Raw genomic sequence first — 21,868 nt, 5'->3', positions numbered from 1 at the left:
GTAAAGTTGCAGAAGAAGGGAGCGTTTTGAACTTCTCTGTGATTTTGATTGGCTTGTATTGTAACTTATTGCAGGTCTCTCTTCGGATCTTGTCTCAATGAAAAGCTGGGGATAAATAAAGCTTTCCTAACACTTGGATAACAGGCCTTTCAACGTGTGAATGGCAACATTTCTATACTTCAGATTGTACACTCTGTTACCTCTTTTGGTAAAGCATTTGTTACAGCTTGGCTGGCAGCTGATATCAAGTTGCAAAATACATCCAAGGAGTGTCTCTGTGTTGCTTTATGGTTCTGTTCTTGAACGTCACTCACAGGACATCAGGAGGGGGAGACATCTGATACCTGACAATCACAGAGCTCTGATGACGCCTGCTACAGTTTTTGGCATCGAGGTGTGTAAACCTGCTTACCCGTGGGGGCGGCTCACATGCAACATTCCAGATGATGTCACTCAGCGTTCTCAGTGTCACTCTTGGAGGAGGTGGTCCTCACAGGAGATCAACCTGTGAGAAAAGACGGAAACAAGTCTAACAGAGAGTTGACTAAGAAGGCGGGGAACGGGAGCAGAAGAGGAAGAGACTCTGTTGTTGTGGAGGGTGACTCCACCCTTGCATGTAAACACTAGCCCATGTAAGAACACGCTGTCCCTGATGCTGCCATGGTTACCACTGCCTTTTGCCATACCAATCCCGTACAGCACAAGGCGCCATAGTTCCCAGAGTGCTGCTCCACTTTTCACTGCAGGTAGGGGAGTGTCTAGAACAGGCTGTCACATGCAATTCATGTGCGGCAGTTTGCCCAGGTGATCTCTTACTTCGTTGACTCCTCTGTCTGGTATGCGTACCATGCTACATGAAAAGACACACCAAAGATCTGAGGCCAAGCCAAGAGTAATAGAAACAAAAGTCATGAGCACAGGTCATTAATTTGTTCTTTCCGACGCTTTGGAGAAAATGGGTTAATGGCTCAACGTCAAAAGTTCAAAAGATTCTCGGAATAAAAGGGTGTCTTTGTCTCTTTGTGTCCTGATACTTTCTCTCAGACAAACACAGGTTTCAAGTTTTCACTTTAGCTCCAGGGACCCTGTATCAGGGCTTATGTGTCATGCTAGGACACACAAGTACACCTTATATAGAGGTAAACTTTAAACGTGCATCATGCAGTTTTGAGGAAAACATTTTAAAGGAGAAAAATTTTCACTTATTGATCCACTTATTGTTTTTTTTATTACTTTTTTTTAATGCAAACTGTCCTCTGCTTTGTTTTTGTTAGCAGCTCCCTAAAGGTTAAATGTGCATTATGTAGTTTTGGGGAAGACGTTTAAATATTTTATGCCTAAAACAAACTGAATAAACAAACTGTCTTCGCTTTCATTACTATATAAACCAAATTAAAAAAAAAACTGACTTTAAAGGAAAACATGGTTAGTCCTGTTATATGTGGCAGACCCTGCCACCTTTCTAGCTTCAAACAGTGTTCTGGGGACCTTATTCCCCTCAAGGACAGCTTGAACATGTGGAAATATGTAAAATAACTATTTCTGAGTTTTTATTATTATCTTACTAATATTGTCTATATTAACTTTCTGAGGAATTTCTGTTTCTGTTCTGTATGGTGCATCATGAAGATACAATTGTAAATGTGCATGTGTTTAATTATTTCATTTCTACAGAAGGAAGAAAAGACACAGAAAAGCTTATTTTTTTCTTTAAAAACATACATTTAATCAAAACATAAATGCAGTATGTTTCATTCACATTGCAGCTGGGTAGTTTTGCTCAGGTGGGTTAGCGTGACATTAGTCCACAGTCCATACATCCCCGAAAGCACACAGTATCAAATAAATATTAGATAATTGAGATTCTCCCATTATTTCTATTCACATATAGCTCTGGTAAGCAATCTTGGGTTGAATTCACTGTTCCGTACACAGAGCTTTCCACTCTGCTGTCACTCTGCTTGACAAACTCCTCTGAAGATACTGAAGCTCAGCAGAGTTCTGCACATTGAGGGACACATGTGAAGGCGAAGATGCTGAAGGCCATGTTGGTGGCCGATTTTGTGAAAGTTTTGGGTAAGAATAGTGAGCATCACCTTGGTTGGCGTTCAGTCCATCTTTTTCAATGCACACCCTGTAATTCAACCCCCTGTTGTCATCCCAGTGCGGCGTTGTGCCAGGTCCGGGCCTGAAGTACACACAAAACTCAACTCTCTCCTTTGGATCAATTTTCTTCGGTAGGCTAAGTTCAAAGGCAAAAACATCCATATCAGAACCTCCACAGCGCTGCTGCTGCAGGAATGTGCAAGGAATGTCATGATGGCTCCGCCAAGAGTCGAAGGTCACCCTGACGTTCACAGCCTTCTCAGCGCAGGCATGGGAGACACACACTTTGCCGTGCAATATGTGCTCTGAAATGTTGCAGCTTTCCAGCAGTACGCGTGTCTCTCGCAGACGGGCAAGGAAGGCTTTCAAGTCAAGAGTCGGCTGAGGGAAACCTAGCCGGAACTTGTAGCGCTGCTGTTTGTTCGAGAAGGACTGTTGGCCTTGCAATTTGGCTGGCGGGGGTTTCATCAGCAGTGTAGCAACAGAGGAGGATGGCTCAGGGACAAACAGACGCACAGCAGTGAGCGCCAATCCCTTGGCATCCGCGAACACCACTCGCTTCTTGTTCGGACCTGCGCCGTCTTTGCGGAAGCAGCTCCGAGGCCCCGAGGGCGCAGTGGAGGAAGACAGCGACGAGGATGTTGGGTAAGGGGAAGAGAGGGAGTGATGGGGAGAGCGAGGGCTGGTCCTCTGTTGACAGTCAGTCTGCTGATATTGCCGCTGCTTGGGTTTCAGGGGAGCCATGGACAGCAGTTGATAAAGAGGCTGACGCTGGCTGAGGCTCAGGCACATGGCCAGGTCGACTGGCATCACGGCGGGCTGGTGGTGACTACCCAAAGCTTGGAGAACTCTGTGGAGGAGGACACGATGGGGTTAAGATCTATCATTACAAGGGATCTCTGTTTTACCAAAATTCTGCTTCGACATGTAATGACAGATTTCACTGAAAGTAAAGACGCTTACCTTGTGCAATTCATTTTCCAGCGGTAGATGTTACACTGCCGCTTATTTGTCTTTGCCAGAGGGCTGCACCCGATTCAGAGTTATCTATAAGCAGAAACACGTTATAATTAAACATCAATCAGTCCAGATATAACCCATCGACATGACCGAAAAACAGCTCTTGAATTACAAATCGAAAATCTAATCTTAAAATTATACTCACAGATTGAAATTCACCATGGGGTTCAGCAAGTTAATGCCAGAGTTGACGAGGAAAAATGTGAGTCTGTGGTGCCTCTGCACTCTCCGGAGCTTATGTATTGAGTCTAGAAATGAGGCTGAACCCTCTGCATGTGGGTGGAGTTTTGCCAAAGAAGGGAAGTGTCTTTGTTTATATCCTGCCCCTTGAAAGAACTGTCACATGGAGACTCTTCACAGATGAACTAATGTTGCTGTTATGCAGATCTGACTCACATAAACAGTTTATGGAAGAACCCAAGATGAAGAATAAGGCTAAGCATACAGACACATGGACTACACACATGTGCTGTCGGCACAAGCCGGGAAAAAATTAAAAACATATATGGGTAGCCTTTTAAAATGACAGGCTACTCCTTTAAGTAGTTTCAGATGAAGAGAGGTTGAAAGTGTAACATTCAATTAAAAAAAACACAATTCAAATATTATAATATACATATTTTTTCCCCCCATTATATGTTGAAATCAAACTGTAAGGCGTGCAACGTTTTAAATTCTGTCTTCTTACACATTTTAATTCAGTACAGAGCTGCCATTCCGAGATCAGGCGAGGCATGTACCTAAAAAGCAATGACCCAACATTTAGCTTTGATGTTGCTGAAGAAGAGAATGACATCGCCATTCATGGCTAAGTTAAATACATAAGAATTCTAGTTTAAAGCAATAAAACATGAACTTTTCGTCTTCAACTGTGTGTGAAGAAACAACAGTCTCAAATCTCAAAGATGCCTATCTACTGTGTTGCAGGTTTATCTACTGAAGTTAGCATGGTAACGGGCTAGCTTCTAGCCGCTTCGTACCTCAAGAGGACAGTCAACACCAGCACCCTCACACGCTCCCTGTCTGGGCATATTTAGCTAATAGGGGTGCTAGCTGCATGGCTAGATGGTAGTAAATATGGTAAAATTTATACTGAAGTTAGCCTGCTAATCAGCTAGCCCTGGTAGATATGCTGTTGGACAACCTACTCCCCCCCAGCGGTCCAAGGCTCCTGTGTTACTGCTAAACACACTTTATCTATTGAGTATTACTAAGACAGGTGGCCAGTTAAGCCATCCACAAGCTCATTATACTGTGTTTGTCCTGGAAATTTTACAATAATGCCGTTAAGTTTACATCATTATTTACATATTTTTAGTATTCAACTGTAGTATTGTGTGTACAACAACCTTGAATGCTAAATAGCATAGTTTGGCAATTTGGGAAATGCACTTTCTTGCTTTCTTGTCGAGAGTTGATAATGCTGCTATGTTTGTATGCAAAGAGGAAGCTACTGCAGAGGCCAGTTGGATTAGCTCATCTTATCTAAATTAATGGCCAATGCCATAATATTCATGTAGCGTAAGAAACAGACATCTGCAGTCAGTATCTTATCGGTCTCGATGAAACCAGAACTAGAAAATGACAGTAAGATTATGATTGGCACATAATATGAAAAGAAGACTATACAGTATGGTTACGGCTTCAGAACAATATATGGTTGTTGCTCAAGGAAATAGTGTAACATGTCTTGATCAAATGTATCAAAACGCGCATTTCCTAAACAGCAAGTAGTCTAACTATTACATAATATGTATAAAAGAACACTGGGGCTGAGAGCTGGCAAGGCTGTGGTTGAGGGTTGGGCGCTCAAAAGAATTTGAACATTCCAGCCTATAGTTCATGAGCCAGTTCTTGTGGCAGGACTATGAAAAGACCGGTGCTAGTCTGAACTTGTATTAAACAAGTGAAGTCATGTCAATTTAATTTAAACAGTGCCGAATCACAGAAGATCTTATCTCATAAGTTATTGAGAGCAGGTCCAGACCGACACCACTGCGGGCTTCTTCATGGAGGTATGTTGAATCTTTGTAGGCCAGCTCTAAATAAAAAGTTAGATAACTTCTGTTGTGATTTGCCGCTTGAATTGGTGAAAACCAGCCAAGACCAGTCCATGTGTTTTCACAATGCTGCCTCATGTAACAATGACACAGTGTCCCCTTTGAATGAACACTGAAAGAAGTCCACCATCCAACTGACACAAAAACTCCGGGCACTGGCCCGGTTTGATTACATAAACTGTTGAATTCATGACAGGCGAAAAGCAGAAAAGCCACAGACTGACATTACTCAAGGCTGCAGACTGTCAACGGACAGGCAACACGGCGGGTCTGTGTGTGTCAGGTGCCTGAGTTTGAACGAGTGGGCGGGTGGGGAAAAAAAACATTGGCAACAAATAATTCAGTCCTCGCATGAGCTCAGAATTTCAACCTAACCATAGAAATTTAAACCAGCTGAACTCCAACTCAAGGCTGCAAGTTAGGGAGAGGCTGCTTAGCTAGCCAGCTACATTAATATGCCACCATTGACTTATGTGAAATGAGAGCTCACTTATATACATATTATGAAAAGAAGACTAATAGCGTCACTACACCGCTGTCAACAAGTGCTTGCTCATGGAGGCATGTTGGATCTCTGTAGGCCTGCACGAATTAAAAAGTTAGATAACTTCTGTTGTGATTTGGCACTTTTATTGGTGAAGGCCAAGACTGTTCCTTCAGTTTTCACAATGCTGCCCTGTGTAACAAAGACACAATACCCCATTGTTTTAACATTGGATAAAGTCCACCATCCAACTGACACAGAAACTATTGACACTGCACAGGTTTGATAACATAAACTGGTGATTTTATGACATACCCAAAGCATGATGATGTTTTCTTTGAGCCACACATTGAACAATCATGTTTTGGTCTGCGAACCTGTGATGTAATCGTTAAGTCTTCTTCTAGAATAACTTGTGCAAATCACCAATCCATGTACCATAGCTGGTATGTGAAACTGGCGATTTAAACGTTTTGTGCTGTAACTTATCACTATGAAGTTGATGTTGATTGCACAATATAATGCAAACAGTATAATGACACCATTGTTTAGATTTGTTCCCTATAAATCTCGCTTTCACTCTCCCATCTTGTGTGCCATGAGCCAAAATAATCCATAGTACTTATCATGACTGTAATGGAGAAAGATAGGAGAAGTAGTATTAAGAGTGACAAGTCTGTATATTGAGGAGGAGGTCTGGACAGATGGTTGGGTTGAACATGCACAGGACTTTTCACCTAGGAGACTGTAGTTTGTGTGAAAGCAAAATTCAGCAGTGATTCATTCTAACTTACCAGTGTAGTTAAGCTGACTGAAAACTTAAGATATGTATGTTATGTAGTTATATAAGTAATGCATTTATTTTATGCCAACCAAGTATCTGTGAGCTTACAATGATGGTCAGGTACACCTGTTGGCTGTCACTGGCAGTCGACCTATTCAAATGAATCTTTTATGCCGTTCTTTATAAGCCTTAAGCAGAGCAAGTTTATTCACAACTAAGTGTCATGAAGACTGCAAGCAAATACAGTCTACACACATAGTAAAATGTGTAGACTGTATTTGCTTGGATGCCGACAATCCAACGTGCCCTGCATTCAGACTTTCACCTGTGGGGTGACCCCCATAGTAAAACAATGAGTAACGCCGTACACATAACTTCCACTGCTGTCAGTATATTTGTCTTCAGTCTCATGTGGAAGAGCATGCCAGCAAGCTCCTGGTGATGTACTTGCAAGCACGTATTTCCCAAGTTGTCAGTATATTCCTTTTACAGGTTGCCAATGGCTTTTTTTTTTTTATGACATCAATTGTCAGTCAAACTGCCTAGCTAATGGAGAAAGTTCTCAGACAAAGGGTTTGAGAACAAGGCGTTCAAACCATGACTAAGGCCTGTCTCTTAAAATAATGGTGATGCATACTTGTCTGTCTGCTCTCTGAGGTGCTCTGTTGTCCAAGTGGTAATCACAAACTAAAACTTTTTAATTGTGCAAAATTGTGTGATGAATTTCACTTCCTGCGTGAACCCTGCTTTAACACATTTCTTTAAACAGATTGAATATACTATACCATAAACATAGTACACCAAATAGACAATCATCCAGCATTTTCCAGAGGTTAGAATTTCAGAAAGGAATTTCTTATAATGCAGCTAATCATAAGACATCATAACCATGTCTTTTTTTATGGTTTCTGAATAGTGCTACGTGACATATCCCAATTTAACACCACAGACCTTGTGATATATTTCAGTATGTTGTACGCATGTATAGGAAATTCCAATATAAAGATGTTGTATTCAGGTCTGTTGTTATTTTTGCCTTAACAAAATGAACCTTTCTAAAAAGAACACGTGCTGTCGCTCATGAGGGGAATGTCTGGTCTCTGTAGTAGGCTCTGCTCTCGAATGAAAAAAACAACAAAAACCTTCTGTCTCGATAATATGTAAATTATTGGCAATGAGCAGTCTTGGAATCTTTACTATGCTACCCCAGGCGCCAAATACAAAACATCAGAGTGTTTGGATATTGTATGAAGTTCACCGTCCGACTGACACAGAAGTTGAGGGCGCTGCACAGGTTTGGTTACGTAAACTGGCTCATTCATGACAGACTCAAACAATCATGTGTAATTAAATAACCACTCAGAGGTGTGAGGTTCCACTGTCACACCAACGCTCTCCCAGTTCTTGGCTTACGCACTCCATTATATATGTTATCAGGTTAGAGCACTTGCTGATTAAGGAGGAAGTACACCCTTTGACACGATGTTTTCCTCACTGTAAAGTCCTTCTTTCCACATTATTTGTGCAAATTCCATTAATATACTATAGCCAAGATGTTAAGATGACAATTAAAAATGATGATGAAGGTTCTCAGTCATCCAGGTCATGGTAATTCAGAGTACTTTATTGTAGGCAACTGGACGTGTCCACAATTAGAAGTACACATATTTTATGTGCATCTTTTTCCATGTAAGCCTTAAGCAGAACACGCCTTCTTATAGGACCACATACTTTATACAGCCTGTACTTGGATGTTGACAATCCAGTGTGCCCTGCATGCAGACTTTCACCAGTGGGGTGAGCCCGAATAATAAAACATTGAGTAAGGCCAAACACATACCTTCCCATGCTGTCACTACATCTTTCTTCAGTCTCCGATGATCAGTTTGTTTGTCCTTAAGCAACTCTAGTGGTAAACCATGCCAACCAGCTTGCGATGATGCATAGATGACGCGAAGATAAAAAAACAGTTGGCAACAACACAGGCAGGTTGCTATGTCTGTTTGTGAACATGATGGTATCTCCTTTCTGGCCATTTAGTCTCACCACTCACTCTCAGGGGGTTTGTATTATTTATTCATTCCACAGATCTAATGTGAAAAAAAAACTGATTTCTAAGTTTATGAAACTGTATGTTTAACAAAGATCGTCCTCACTGCAAAGTTGTTAAAGGGAAAAACCACGATGTAGGCAATGCTAACTGATCGTTCCTCAAACAAAACATGCTGGAAATGTTAAAGTAGAGCATTCATGTCAGTTTTAAGTGTATTGTGGTCACGTTGTTTCACCCTTTTCACCAGTTACAACTGGTTGACTTAGAGCAATGAGAAACTTGAAGCAAACCACCAACACAAGCTTTGCCTCCAAAAAGAGCTTCAATGTTACTGCATGGCTAATTTCACTTCATCAGATCAGATTACACGTGTTTTAACTGGAACCTCAGTGAACCACAGTTTTTTTTTCTTCTCCAGAAAATGATTAGATTTCCTGTTGATGTTATGGTTGATAACTGACCAGTTTCATTGGGGTAGGTTTCTGTCACAAGAGCACAAATGGGATTCCTTTTTAGAAACACCTCCTAAACGCAAGTAATACATAGGTGCATTGAAAGCTGCTTGAGAAAATGTATTAAAATGCTGATCATTTTTAATTAAAAAAATGTGTGAAGAATCAATTAGCTTCGGAATGTCTCTGTGGGCGTCAATCTCTTGATCTCCTTAAATTAAATATTTCACACTGTAGCCTTGCGTCACATTAAAGCTAGGAATGGTAACTTATGCCAGAAGCATTTTTGGTTATATTTGTAGAACACGTCAATGGTAAATAACATCCTGAGAGCAATCAATAAATCAAATGCACTGACAAATACTATAATACAGTGCTTTACATGTGGCTGTTGCAGGCCTCTAATAATCCGCAGTAAGGTCTGGTAGACTTTTCAGAACGAGGTATGATTGTGATGGCTATTTTACTTGTGGCTACATGATTTTGTCATTTCAGCATTTAAAAGAGTTGTCTAGTGCATTCTTTTTTGAATGACACAAACTAGCCTCCAGCACATCTCCTTCTGGCCAGTGAGAGCTACATCTCTTTTTTTTCCCTAATCCAACACCAAAGAAAAGAGAGCCACAGTGCTGGGCACAAACTCACTATTCATTCATCCATAGTATGCAGGCTTCCAGGCACATGTGACATCTTGTCTTATTTTTCTCTTATCTCATCTTTCTTACTGGATGTGGTTTACTCATACATTACTCATCAGAAGCACAAGATAAAATAGCTCCCACCTTCCTTCAAGTCAGTGAGAAAGTGTTGCCAAAAATCACGTTGACTGGTTTCTTCAGCGTGCAGGTGTTCACTGAGATGACATAGCATCTGTCCATTTAAGGTCTGTCTCTGCCTAGCCAATTCTGCAGACATATGTCATTAATGTGGACTCAAATGGATTCAAAGAGATTTCCACCACTGATCAATAGTTCTGTAAGCACAACTACAGTAAAGTGCCATCTCTCTCACTCATTAATACACCTCCTGTCACTAATTGCCTCTAATGTCTCTGTAAGCCAGTAGGAGTGCATGTTGGCTGAGCTGTTTGTTCTAAAAAGACAGGGAGCCATATGAGGATAGCTGTTTCTACTTGTGACAAAACAAACCTGAAATGGTTCTCATTTCACATGTGCGCCTTGTCAGGGTTCATTTGTGGAATTTCTCCCCTTCTTAATGGGGTTGGGACCATCAGTTGTGTTGTGCAGAAGTCAGGTTGGTACACATCTGACAGCCCTATTTGACAACTGTTAGAATTCATATTATGGCAAGAACCAATCAGCTAAGTAAAGAGAAGAAACAACAGTCCATCATTACTTTAAGAACTGAAGGTCAGTCAGTCTGGAAAATTGCAAAAACTTGTGTGTGTCAAAATCCATCAAGCCCTACGACAAAACTGTCCCACATGAAGACCGCCCCAGGAAAGGAAGACCAGGAGTCACCTCTGCTGAGGTTCAGTTCATCTGAGTCACCAGCCTCAGTTATCACAAGGTAAGAGCACCTAAGATTAGATCCCAGATGAATGCCACACAGAGTTCTAGCAGCAGACATCTCTACATCAACTGTTGAGAGGAGACTGCACGAATCAGGCCTTTATGGTCAGATAGCTGCTAAAGAAACACTACTAAGGAAAAGCAACAAGCAGAAGAGATTTGTTTGGGCCAAGAAACACAAGGACTGGACATTAGACCAGTGGAAATCTGTGCTTTGGTCTGATGACTCCAAATTTGAGATCTTTGGTTCCACCTGCCGTGTCTTTGTACGACACAGAAAAAGTAAACGGATGGTCTCTACATACATGGTTCCCACAGTGACGCATGGAGGAGGAGGTGTGATGATGTGGGGCTGCTGTGCTGGTGATACTGTTGGGGATTTATTCAAAATTGAAGGCACACTGAACCAGCATGGCTGCCACAGCATCCTGCAGCGACATGCCATCCCATCCGGTTTGCGTTTAGTTGGAACATCATTTAACTTTCAACAGGACAATGACCCCAAACACACTCCAGGCTGTGTAAGGGCTATTTGACCAAGAAGGAGAGTGATGGAGTCCACAGTCACCTGACCTAAACCCAGTCCAGATGGTTTGGGATGAGATGGAACGCAGAGTGAAAGCAAAAGGTCCACCAAGCGCTCAGCATCTCTGGGAACTCCCTCAAGACTGTTAGAAAACCATTTCAGGTGACGACCTCATGAAGCTCATCGAGAGAATGGCAAGAGTGTGAAAAGCAGTAATCAAAGGAAAGGGTGGCTATTTTGAAGAATCTAAAATTTAAAACATGTTTGGAGTTATTTCACACTTTTTTGTTTACTACATAATTCCATATGTGTTCATTCATGGTTTTGATGCCTTTAGTTAGAATCTACAATGTAAATAGTCATGAACAGAAAGAAAAAAACATTAAATGAGAAGGTGTGTCCAAACTTTTGACTGGAAGTGTATGCTTAAAAAAAAAAAAGAAAAAAAAAAGAAAGCAATAAGGAGAGAGAAAGAAAGTGGCAGCTTTGGTAAAAGATATGAATAACCTGTTACTGCATGTACAGAGAAACGAAAAGAAAACACACAGAAGCATGCTTGAATAAAATTGTTGAAAGATGAGGATTTAGGGGTATTCAGCACTCTGTTACAAGGCATGTCGTGTCTTGAAGACAAATTTTGCCCGTCCCTTCTGCTCAGTCCACATCAGTTATCCTTTCGATTGTGGTAGAGGTGCAATATGTGCAAGAATTTTAGCCTAAAACTGACATTATGTCAAGGACATCTCTGCAACATGGTACAAAGCTATCTACTGAAGTTAGCATGCCAACCAGCTTCCCGGTATCCACTTTGTACCTCAGGAAGTGACAGCTCGATAGTAATCGAAACCAACACACCCTGCTGGTGCCCCGAGCTCCCAGTCTGGGCTGAATCAGTTTGTTTGAACGCTAGCTGCTTGATTAACTAAACTCAGTAGCTGACGGCAGCTGAAGTCAGAGGCGGTCAGCAGTTACTCTGGTTATATGCTGCCCCGTATTTGTTTGGAGTATGAATTAGATAGCTGGCCAAATCTCATATGGCGCCTTTAAATGACATTAAAGAAAAACCCCATCAGCTCCAAAGATTGCTTGGCAGTATGTCTCAGGAAAAATGGTGCTTCTACATTATATATTCACGTCTCATAAGTTGGATAAGTATCCAAGATTAGTTACTGGAGTAGACAGTCTGAAAAAGGGTCTCCTAAGAGGTCGACTACGGGTGGTAACCAATACTATAAGCTCACCTGCGACAATATTTTGAAAATAACTGGACCCAAAATCAAGCTGAGCAAGCGAGCTTGGCTCATTTTAGTTGGGAACTAGCTCTTAGCGGTCCGGACAGCTCCTCTGTAAGAAGGATAGTGAGGCGTTCAGGTGCCATTCACCATCAGTGACTTTATTGCACTCTATAGCAATGAACAATATAGACAACCCCCTCATGAGGATCTGCTGTAGCCCTGAGTTGACTATCATCATTTGCTGTGGTATGTCTTCACTGTCTCGAACAAGTGGCTCGGGGGTAATCCTGCCGTAACACCGGTGAGCTCACTGCAGTGTCACCAGCGACATGGATTCAACACGTCTGTCTGTCTGTTTCCGTCATTCCTCGTGTGGTTCACCTTGTGCTAGTTTTGATTGATGACCTGGGACGACCCACTGTGCCTTCAGTGTCTCGACATGAATGTGAAAAGCTGATGATGTAATAGCATATTTGAAGGTTCACGTGCGTCCAAACCTCCACATTAATTTGAGCATTCCTGAGGTTGTATTATAGAACAGATCAACCCACAAGCGGTGAATGAAAAAAACAAAAACACTGATTCCGTATTTAGTAAGTCTGAAATATTACGTTATGTTTATTAAAAACTTGCTAACAAACCCAGCCTGAACGGATCGACTTGAAGGAGGTTCAGTCTGGAGGTTCTGGATCAGGAGCGTGGACTGGACCATTTTAGCTGACTGAAGATTCCTGGATAAACATCCTGGACTCAAAGGGTCTACGGGGGTTCTTATAACACAGAGTAAAGCACACTCCATCGAAAACAAAAGCACAGTCGGGCAGGACTTCCTACCCATCTTTGTCTCTTTTCTGGGAGCTGAGTCTGGATATTTGTGTAATCGCTCAGCAGAAAGGTGAGTGTGCCTGGCTGGCCTGCTTGAGCTCTTCCAGAAGATCTCAAAAAACAAGATGCTCACCTTATAGTTGTCTTTCGTCATGTCAGTGAAATGCTCTGATTCATAAACAGTTTCAACATTTGTGTGGCTGACAGAAATGTACATTGCCAGCATTTATTCTGAGATTAGGTTGCTATGCGCTACTTTGTGGGGCTGTAAAAGGCTGTGACACCCCCAAAAATTCTGTAAGATAGATACAATACAGGATTTCAAAACTTTAATATCAAAATGTTCTCCCTTTGGATCCAGTCAGACATTATTATAAATCTATTATCACTATAATATCTATAATATCACTATTATACACAATCATAATAAACACATAAGGCTTTCATTACTAACCAGTCTTGTTAACAAGTTATTTATAACTGCTGATAAATGGTAAATGAATTTATGATGCTATTACCAACACTTACAAGCTTCTTTAACACATAATGTTAATGAGCATCTTAGGATAAAAGGGACTTATTATCCTCTGACACATATTACTTATTATTAAGTGTTATTAGAGAAGATAGAGCAACAGAAATAAATAACTCAAGTGAAAAATAATCATCTTTCTTTCCTAGGGCGTTCCATTAATGAATTACTAGACAGATGATGAAACACTGGAAAGGCACGACTGATCTATTTGTGGTTTAAATCATTCGATGACCATTTAAATACTCCACTGCAAACAATTTGCCAGAAACGCTGCTTTAAACACTTTTGAAGTTTTTAATTTGAAATGTAAAAATGCCTCAGACACTTCTTAAGACTCAAGTTCATTCTGGGAGAGATAAAAAAATAAATAAATAAAATAAATAAATATAGCTATAATAATAGTATCTTCAAAGCCAAAACTTTCTTTCTTTTTTTTTTTTGGATGGGGGGGAAAAAATAACATCTTCAAAGCCAAAACTGCATTTCTGCTGGCAGACCGATTAGGATTCTGCTCTTAAGAAGAATGATGAGAGAGGCTGATGTATGCTTGCAGGGATAGAGCAGCAAATTGCACAGTGTAACCCTATTACCACCCTTGGCTGACTGAAGATAGCACCCTACAGGACCTCCATCATCATTTGTGCTGACTGCACTGTGAAGCCAGAAGGGACGAGGGTGGAGCACCCTCCAGTGGGAAGAGAGGGGAGGACCCGTCTCCACTGTGAGAGGGGTTGGCGCTCAGTGTTGTGTTTATGTAACGGGGCGAGGAAAATGCCTTGATTTAAAGCCTTCCTTGAGATGTCTGTGTGGCAAAAAGGAATGTGTTCCTAATCGCTCTGAGAGGTCCTGTTAGATTCACTTAAATACAATCATTCTCTGATCACTATATATGATTTATATGTGACTTTCATCCAGTTCTTACGTCTATGTTATGTCTGTTTTGAGTCAGTGTTTCAGTGTCTACTACAAGGAGAGCATGTGACAGTAATAAGAATAAAGCTTCACCTTTCACTGACCGACAAGGGTGAACTCACCGCGCCGTTTTTTTAAATGACATTGAGCAGCGTCTAGCCGCTTTTCCCCAATATTTGAATATCTCTACCTTGAATAAATTGAGAGTAAATGGATTATGTCTGGATGTACTCTTTGCTATTCTCACTTTTATAATCCCATCACAAGAGCGGCTCTGTAATTTACTTTGCAGTGTGTCCTTATCTGCCAGCTTCGAAATGACTGATATTGCGGGGATAGTCTATATCCTGTCTGTGTGCGTCGGCTCCTGCACAGTGATTTTCTAAAGCTCTGAATTTCATAGCATTCGGTCCCATCAGCCACCTGTGCAGTTCACACAAATGTAGCCCTATAAAGACTGATGGGATTAATTTGTTCTGTTAGTTACACAGGTGACCCAAAAAAGTCATACTTGACTTAAGCCAAAAATATCTTGTTAAAATAGGACGAAGTATGAGATGTATTAGACTATTGGAGATGATTATCTGCCTGGGTAACTACCGGATCTGACATCCATGAATTGAGTACTTGAATCAGTTGCAGATTCAATTAAATTAAACCAAAAAAAGAAGCTACGTTCACTCTGATGCAACATGCCATCTCCATAGTAGGCTAACTAGTCATTAACATTAAAGGTAGTTGAGTAAAAAATACATTTGCCCCCACGTAATGTACTTACGGGTGGAAAACGGAAGTACTAGGGTGACGTTTAAGTAGCTCAAGATTGTATTTGAGGTAAACTTAGATTTTACAGATTAAAGTGTGTTTACAGGTCATGGGGAGTGCTACTGCAGTACAACTGTAGTATAAAGCCTTTGTGTGGCTCCAGAGGAAGCTGCATGGAATCTGATGCATTGCCTCCAGCGATGTCGGTCGGTGGCTGAGTTGCATTATGGGTAACGTAGGTGCCAGGTTTTGAAAAGCAGTCCACTGGCCTACATTGCGAACACAGCTGATATTGCAGAACCGGAGATCCATTTCAAAAACCTACGTTACCCACAATGCAGTTCACCCCTTGAGTATTTTCAGCATTTTCTGAGATTCCATGCAGCTTCCACTGAAACCACAAAAGGATTTACACTCCTTTTTGTTTCCACAACTGCAACAGTACTCCCCAACACATGTAAACATGCTTCAATGTGTCCTCTTTAAGAACACTGTTTGAGTAAATGTACTTGGTTGCACTCCATTACTGCACACATCCTTCTCTTTTGTCCAATCCTGGCATGCACATAATGTAAAGTTCGAGTTGACTTGAGGCCTAATGCACTGCTGCCACACTCAGGGAACACAGAACTGGACCCAAACGCAGATGGAGGTAGGCAACAGGTAGATCTCAGTCAAAAGCTTACATGCAGGCAGATTTTGACAGGCAAGCAGTCACTGGTCCGGGTAACTGTGGATGTAACAGAAGCTCGACAACAAAAGGGCAAAGCAAGAAGAAACAGAGAAAGCATCGCAGACAAGCTAACACCGGTACAAAGGATTGGTGCTGGTGTATGAACTGATGATTGAGGGTAATGAGGTGCAGGTGTGGAGATGGGTGGGGAAGCACGGGCGTGTTGACAGGGTGATCTCAGGACAGGTGGGAGTGGCCGGAATAGGAATGGGAGAAGAAAAGGTTTGGGGACACCTGGTGGACAGGTAAGGAGAAACGCTGAAGGAGTCGAGATGTGGTTGAAGACGGGAACACAGAAGCAGTTGTCATCCTATGATAGCGTGCGCTAGCTTTCTTCTTTCAGGCTTTTGGAAATGGTCTTTGTTTCATTTATTCATCTCCTGTTTTCCTCCTGAGCAATGACAGCAACAAATAAAAGAAGAATAATAATAATTACAGTTGTTATTATATTTATCGCGTTATGTCTGTTGTTGTTTTTTCTCTCTTTTCTTCTCTTTGGTCTCCGGAGTGCTTTTTTTCAGTTTTTCATGGACACAATGTACAGTGTTTAATGTAAACATGGCACATCAGGTTTCAAAAGGCGATCTCTGTGATTAGTTTCCTTGCGAGCACTTGAACGCAAAAAAACAAAGAGAATCTCAGATCATCCTTGAAATGCTCACCGTGATGCGTCACATGTCAAGCGAGCGTTGAGCCTTTGGAGCGATGATTTCCACATCATACTGACATGAGATGTAATAACTGTCTCCCGGGGGGTAAGGAAATCTAAAAGATATCTAGTGTGGTGATTCTATCAAAATACATGAAGCTCAGTGGTGATCATTAAAATCTGACACATAACATGTGCCCGGCAGGTTTGCGCGTATGCAGCGGTGGATGCCAGCACATCATTTTTTAGCCGCCTGTGCTCAGGGGACTCGAGATTGGAACTGGTGAGATGTGCACTGCTGCCTCACCGCAGTAGCTGAGTGGCTTGTTCGTAGCTATTAGTGAAATCAAGATCTGGGGATATTAAATGCGTTTTTTGCAGCTGGCGTCACGGGGTTGTGCCTCGCTGCCGTGTTTACCCTCGCAGGCTGCGGTCCAAGGCTTAGGGAAGGAGCGCAGAGGAGATAAGCACAGCTGTGGGTTTAGCTCCCAGCTTTTGCCAGGGGTCCTCAGCATGGGTCGAGGCGGCAGCTGGGACACTCGAGCCTCACTCCGCAGTTGGAGAAGTCGCAGCAGGATGTAATAGCGGGAGCAGAGTGTCAAGCGGCTCGTCCCCCTTAATCTGATGCAGTCGTTTTTCCCATCTAGCTCTTTGATTATCGCCGGGATGCATGCGGGGGACACAGTCAAACCCCAACTGCTACAGTGGCCCATCTATCACTATAATAACGCCGATGGTCATTCTCTGTTGGAGAGTGCACTAATAAGGCTTAATCTGCCGTACTTCATGTCAAACAAGGGAAAGACTGGAAATAATACGTCCTTTATTAGACAATAAATAAAACAGTTGTACCCTAAGGAAAGTAATTCGACGTAACGAGACATTTTTTTTTTTTTTTTATCAAGTTAGAGATAAAGTAGAATAAGAATTTCAGAAAACAGTGAGACCCTAATACGTATATCTAAACATGTTCTGATTAGAAACTGCATATAATGTCTTAGACTTAGAATACACTATAATTTCATACTAAATTACATTCTAAATAGAAAGCAGATTAAAATCCACATTGTTTTTCAAGATCATGCTTCTTTGATAGTTTTCTTGTAATGTGTCGCTAATCAACCTCTGAAAAAGTCCAACAGACCCTTTTCATGGCGGATATTTTGACCCATCCAAACAGGAAATGCACAGGTTGGAATTCAAAAAGCAAACGATGGCCGCATTCCATTCAGGTGTGTAAGTGACAGCGCTCTAGTATGGACCTTTTCGACCGCAGCCATTTGACACCAAACAGGAGGGCAAACACAGGCGTGAGCGAGGACGCTTACTAAGATTCTGTTCCGTTCAGGTCAGAGTTCAGGGGGCGGCCATTGTACATGCTGGCTCCCTTGGAAGTCTCCGCTCAGTAAATGGAACAGAACCTTTGGTCATTGTCATCAATTAAGCCTGCGTTTACCTTCTGTTTTGGCTGCCATGAAAAAGGTTTAATCAGCGGAAAGGAGCCATCACCAGCGTCTTTGGTCACACCTGTGCTTTTGACAAGCCTGAAAGTGAAAAGCGTCTAACGAGTAAGAAATCAACATGTTTTTTTTTTTTTTTTACCCTTTTGCTTCATGTTGCAGCACCGCTTGATTGATGAAGCAAATTACCATGTATGAGCGGCTACTAAGGTGCTGACAAAGAAGCATGTGGCTATCTACATACTAGTAGCCTAATTACAAACTCCCCAGGACTCTGGACAACAACCTGACTGTGTTGTTTGACTTTATTTTACAGCACAGTTCTGTTGTAATGAGCAACAAATCACCCCGTTTATTAACCCAATGTTTACACTTATTTCTATTTTTGTCGAGTTTGATATAAAATGTGACTTGTTACATCTTACTCAACGTACGGTGTAAGTGTTATTTAATTTCATTATTTCTTTCTTTAGTTTTTGCCCAATTTAATGAAATTATTTAAGTTATTACGTCTAAAACACAGTGCGGCCCAGTGCTGGATGCCAAGAGCATGTGGAAACAGACAGGATTGCAGAAAATGTATAACACCACACAGAAAAATCCAACCCCACCACCGCTTCAGTCAGTGTTTGCCTTGAATCAATTTGTGCAAATCAAACACACTGTGTCTGAAATGTGAAAAAAAGGGAAAAAAAAAAAGAGGTCCGCCGCTATGCTTGGGCTACCCTCTCACATCATCATCTTATATTGTTTGTGACCTTTCTCGCAGGAAGGGCTCCTTATTTGCACGGAAAAGAGCAAACAGCCCCCATGTTGAAGTATCGGCACAAAATGGGTTCTGAATTAGACTAAAAGCACCGGCCGTGCGGCAGTCACGCCAGATATTTTTTTGACACGAGTCAGAATGCTGTCACCGCTGAGATATTCATAGCCATTGAAATGCGACGTTCACATAAAAATAAAGGCAGTGGAGCACAAAGGAGGGAAAGCTGATGGATCGTTTGACAGCTGCGTTCTCACTAAAATGCTCTGATGTTTCTCCTTTTTAAAACCGATAATGAATTCTAAACTATGAAGACACAGATACTATAGGTAAAGCACGTTATCAGGACGTTATGATATGAAACGAAACACAAGATACACGTAAGACTTGCAGAGGCGCTCATTAAACACTAATGCACCTCAGAAACAAGCTTTTATATGTTAATGAGCTTCCGTGGCGTGCAACCATTGGTGCACTGGTTGCATTCTATGACGCATGGACTCCCCGTATATGCTGGAGCACAGTGCAAGTAGAACAGTTCATGTGCATGCTGAAGGAACTAAAATCCCCATGGGGCTTAACAGTGTATTAACGTGTGATGTATAATGTATAATGTAGTGTTGTAATGTACCTCCAACTGCACAGGAAACAGTCTTTACCCCAACATACAGAATCACAGTGAGGGGCATGGCCAAATGTGGTAAAACCAAACAAATACAGTGAATTACTGTATTACCGATTACTGATACATGAATTCAGGGGCATTTCAGGATGTTCATAGCGAAGATGAGAAGCATTACTAAGACCAGCATAGAGTTATTAAATCCCACTTTTCGGTGCAGGACATTTTTCTTTCTTTCTGCAATATCATTTTGGCCGGTCCAAGAAAGGAAAGTCTATCTATCGTTTTAAAATACTCCTCAAAAGTCAAAGTGAAAGTTACTTTTTCGAATAGTACGTGAGTAAAATTTTTCAAATATCTGATATGACATGTAAGTATTGGAGTAACACATGTACTTACAGTAAGTAATAATTGTTTTGTATTATCACTACTCTTATTATTATTTTAATCAGACTGCGGTTAAATAAATCATTTCAAATGTGTGCTGCTTTGGCTCTGGTGCAGCATGCAATCTGCAAAGTAACTAAAGTAATTAAATACACGTAGTAGCGTACAACTGAAATACTCAGAGTAAAGCACAAGCACCCTGAAGTTGCAGCTTAAGTACAGTACTCGAGTTAATGTGCTCAGTTCCACTCACATCACATTATACTTCTTTTCTGACACGGGCACGCGCGACTGTATCTGGCTTCAGTTGGGGCACGCCGGTTCAAAAGCAGACTTCCCTTCTTGACACCGTGACAAAGGTGTCGCCTGAAGCTAAGTCTCAGGATTGGTTAAAAACTTCAGAGACTGACACCTAGAGAAAGAGAAGTGACACCACTGTCATGTTTCAGATAGAGACAATGGTGCATTATTCTACTGTACATACACAACTGTCACAAAGGGAGTTGGCCTTGAAGGAATGCATGTGTTTTATGTAAATGATGCTCCATTGGCAATATCAGAAATATATAAAATATGTTAATGTGTTACAAAAGAAAAAAAAAAAAACATCCTTGGCTTGCACCATCTCAGCAACAACACCTTCCTCCTGGCTGACACAAGCCTGGACAGAACCGTGGATTTACTCTGCTGCTGCCTCACCCTCACCCTGCTATCAGGGTGTCAGACTGGGATTTGTCAGGACAGGTGGCTTACTGTATGTCCGAGGAAAAAATTCTGCAATTTCTGCCGATTATGTGCCCACTCGCTCCTTCCGAGTGACCTCATTATTATCTGGGGGAACTGAAATCCAGCGCGGCCCCCTAACTGCTGCTCATCTGGTTCAAGGTTTGACGAGGTCGGATGTTGAGGGTGACCTCATGCTTATCGCTGCGATGTTGCTTAGGACCATGTGGATATCCTCTTACACTTAACAAGATTGATAGTTTTCTCTTTACAGCTGATTTTTTTTTTCATGGTAAATCCAACAAAAAGCCAGCAACCATTTGAACGCTGACAGTGTGTCTGTGGCCTAATACCACACTCTCGGTCACTGAAACAGTGTTTTGCCCGTTCTAACATCAGTGTTCCTAAGTTAAACAGTAAGAGTTGTTCATTTTTGAGAACTTGTGCGCTTTTTCAGAGGTCAGTGATATTCCCCAAAAAACAGATGTGTCCTAATTTGGAGACTGCGGGAGCATTTTGCTCAACAGCTGCGAGGAGAGACGCATTTTCTATTGGGTGTACTTTCACAGCTGGGGAGGAAATGGAGCGGTCAGGTGAATCCAGGTGAAAGTTACCAACCTTTTCGGTTTTCATCCATAAAATCCAAATGGATCTTGATGGGAGACATTTGAAAGCACGGCGAAGGACAGATCAGGCTGTACACAGACAGAGCAGATTGCACAAAATGGAGCCCACGAGACCAAAGTGGTCATGAATCTGCCTGATTTAAGAAAATAACTTCATGTATGTATACATGTGTACACATTCTTTATGTGTTGTGTCTGTTTCAGTTCAAAATCATGCAATCCAGTGTCATTTGGTGACATTTCATAATGCCCATCGTTAACAAATGGTACATCTATGGTTCATTAAACATTAGTTAATGGTTAATTAACTGTTAACAAACAATTTAGTGTTTCATAAACCATTCAAGACATCAGTTGCAGCTTTAAAATGGCCATCCAAATAATATTCATAGACGAACTACACATATTTAACACGTATTTAACCATTTACAATATATTAGAAACAACAGCTAAATGGTTTGTGAAGCATTTAATTGTTTGTTGACAGTGAAATATTTATTAACCGACTATGAATCAACCATTTATCACTGATGGCTAAAGGATTTCAGTTGTCTCAGAGCAGTGAAGCTTCTCTCCATGTGCTCACTCCCGTGCTGTCTCTCGCAGCTCCACTTGA

General features: G+C 41.5%; 1 protein-coding gene across 3 annotated transcripts; it reads right to left on the bottom strand.

Moving 5' to 3' along the window:
* Positions 1-1,709: 1,709 nt before the first annotated feature.
* si:dkey-242g16.2 (uncharacterized protein LOC336380 homolog) lies at positions 1,710-8,345 on the bottom strand. 3 transcript variants are annotated; one of them, XM_037117481.1, is made up of 4 exons: positions 3,272-3,601; positions 3,070-3,153; positions 2,552-2,956; positions 1,710-2,521 (listed from the first exon to the last, which is right to left on the bottom strand). In XM_037117481.1, exons 2-4 carry the CDS (start codon positions 3,081-3,083, stop codon positions 1,918-1,920), a joined length of 1,023 nt encoding a protein of 340 aa, XP_036973376.1. In that variant the 5' UTR covers positions 3,084-3,153; positions 3,272-3,601; the 3' UTR covers positions 1,710-1,917. The 3 variants fall into 3 exon arrangements, with proteins under 3 accessions (XP_036973376.1, XP_036973375.1, XP_036973374.1); XM_037117480.1 differs by lacking the exon at positions 3,272-3,601 and adding an exon at positions 8,295-8,345 and having other exon boundaries at positions 1,710-2,956; XM_037117479.1 differs by having other exon boundaries at positions 1,710-2,956; positions 3,272-3,603.
* Between the last annotated feature and the right edge of the window lie 13,523 nt (positions 8,346-21,868).

This window comes from Acanthopagrus latus, chromosome 12 (assembly GCF_904848185.1).
Source record: "Acanthopagrus latus isolate v.2019 chromosome 12, fAcaLat1.1, whole genome shotgun sequence".
NCBI classification, from domain to species: domain Eukaryota; kingdom Metazoa; phylum Chordata; class Actinopteri; order Spariformes; family Sparidae; genus Acanthopagrus; species Acanthopagrus latus.
Note: the sequence above shows the minus strand (reverse complement) of the source record. Positions and strands in the feature narration are given on the sequence as shown.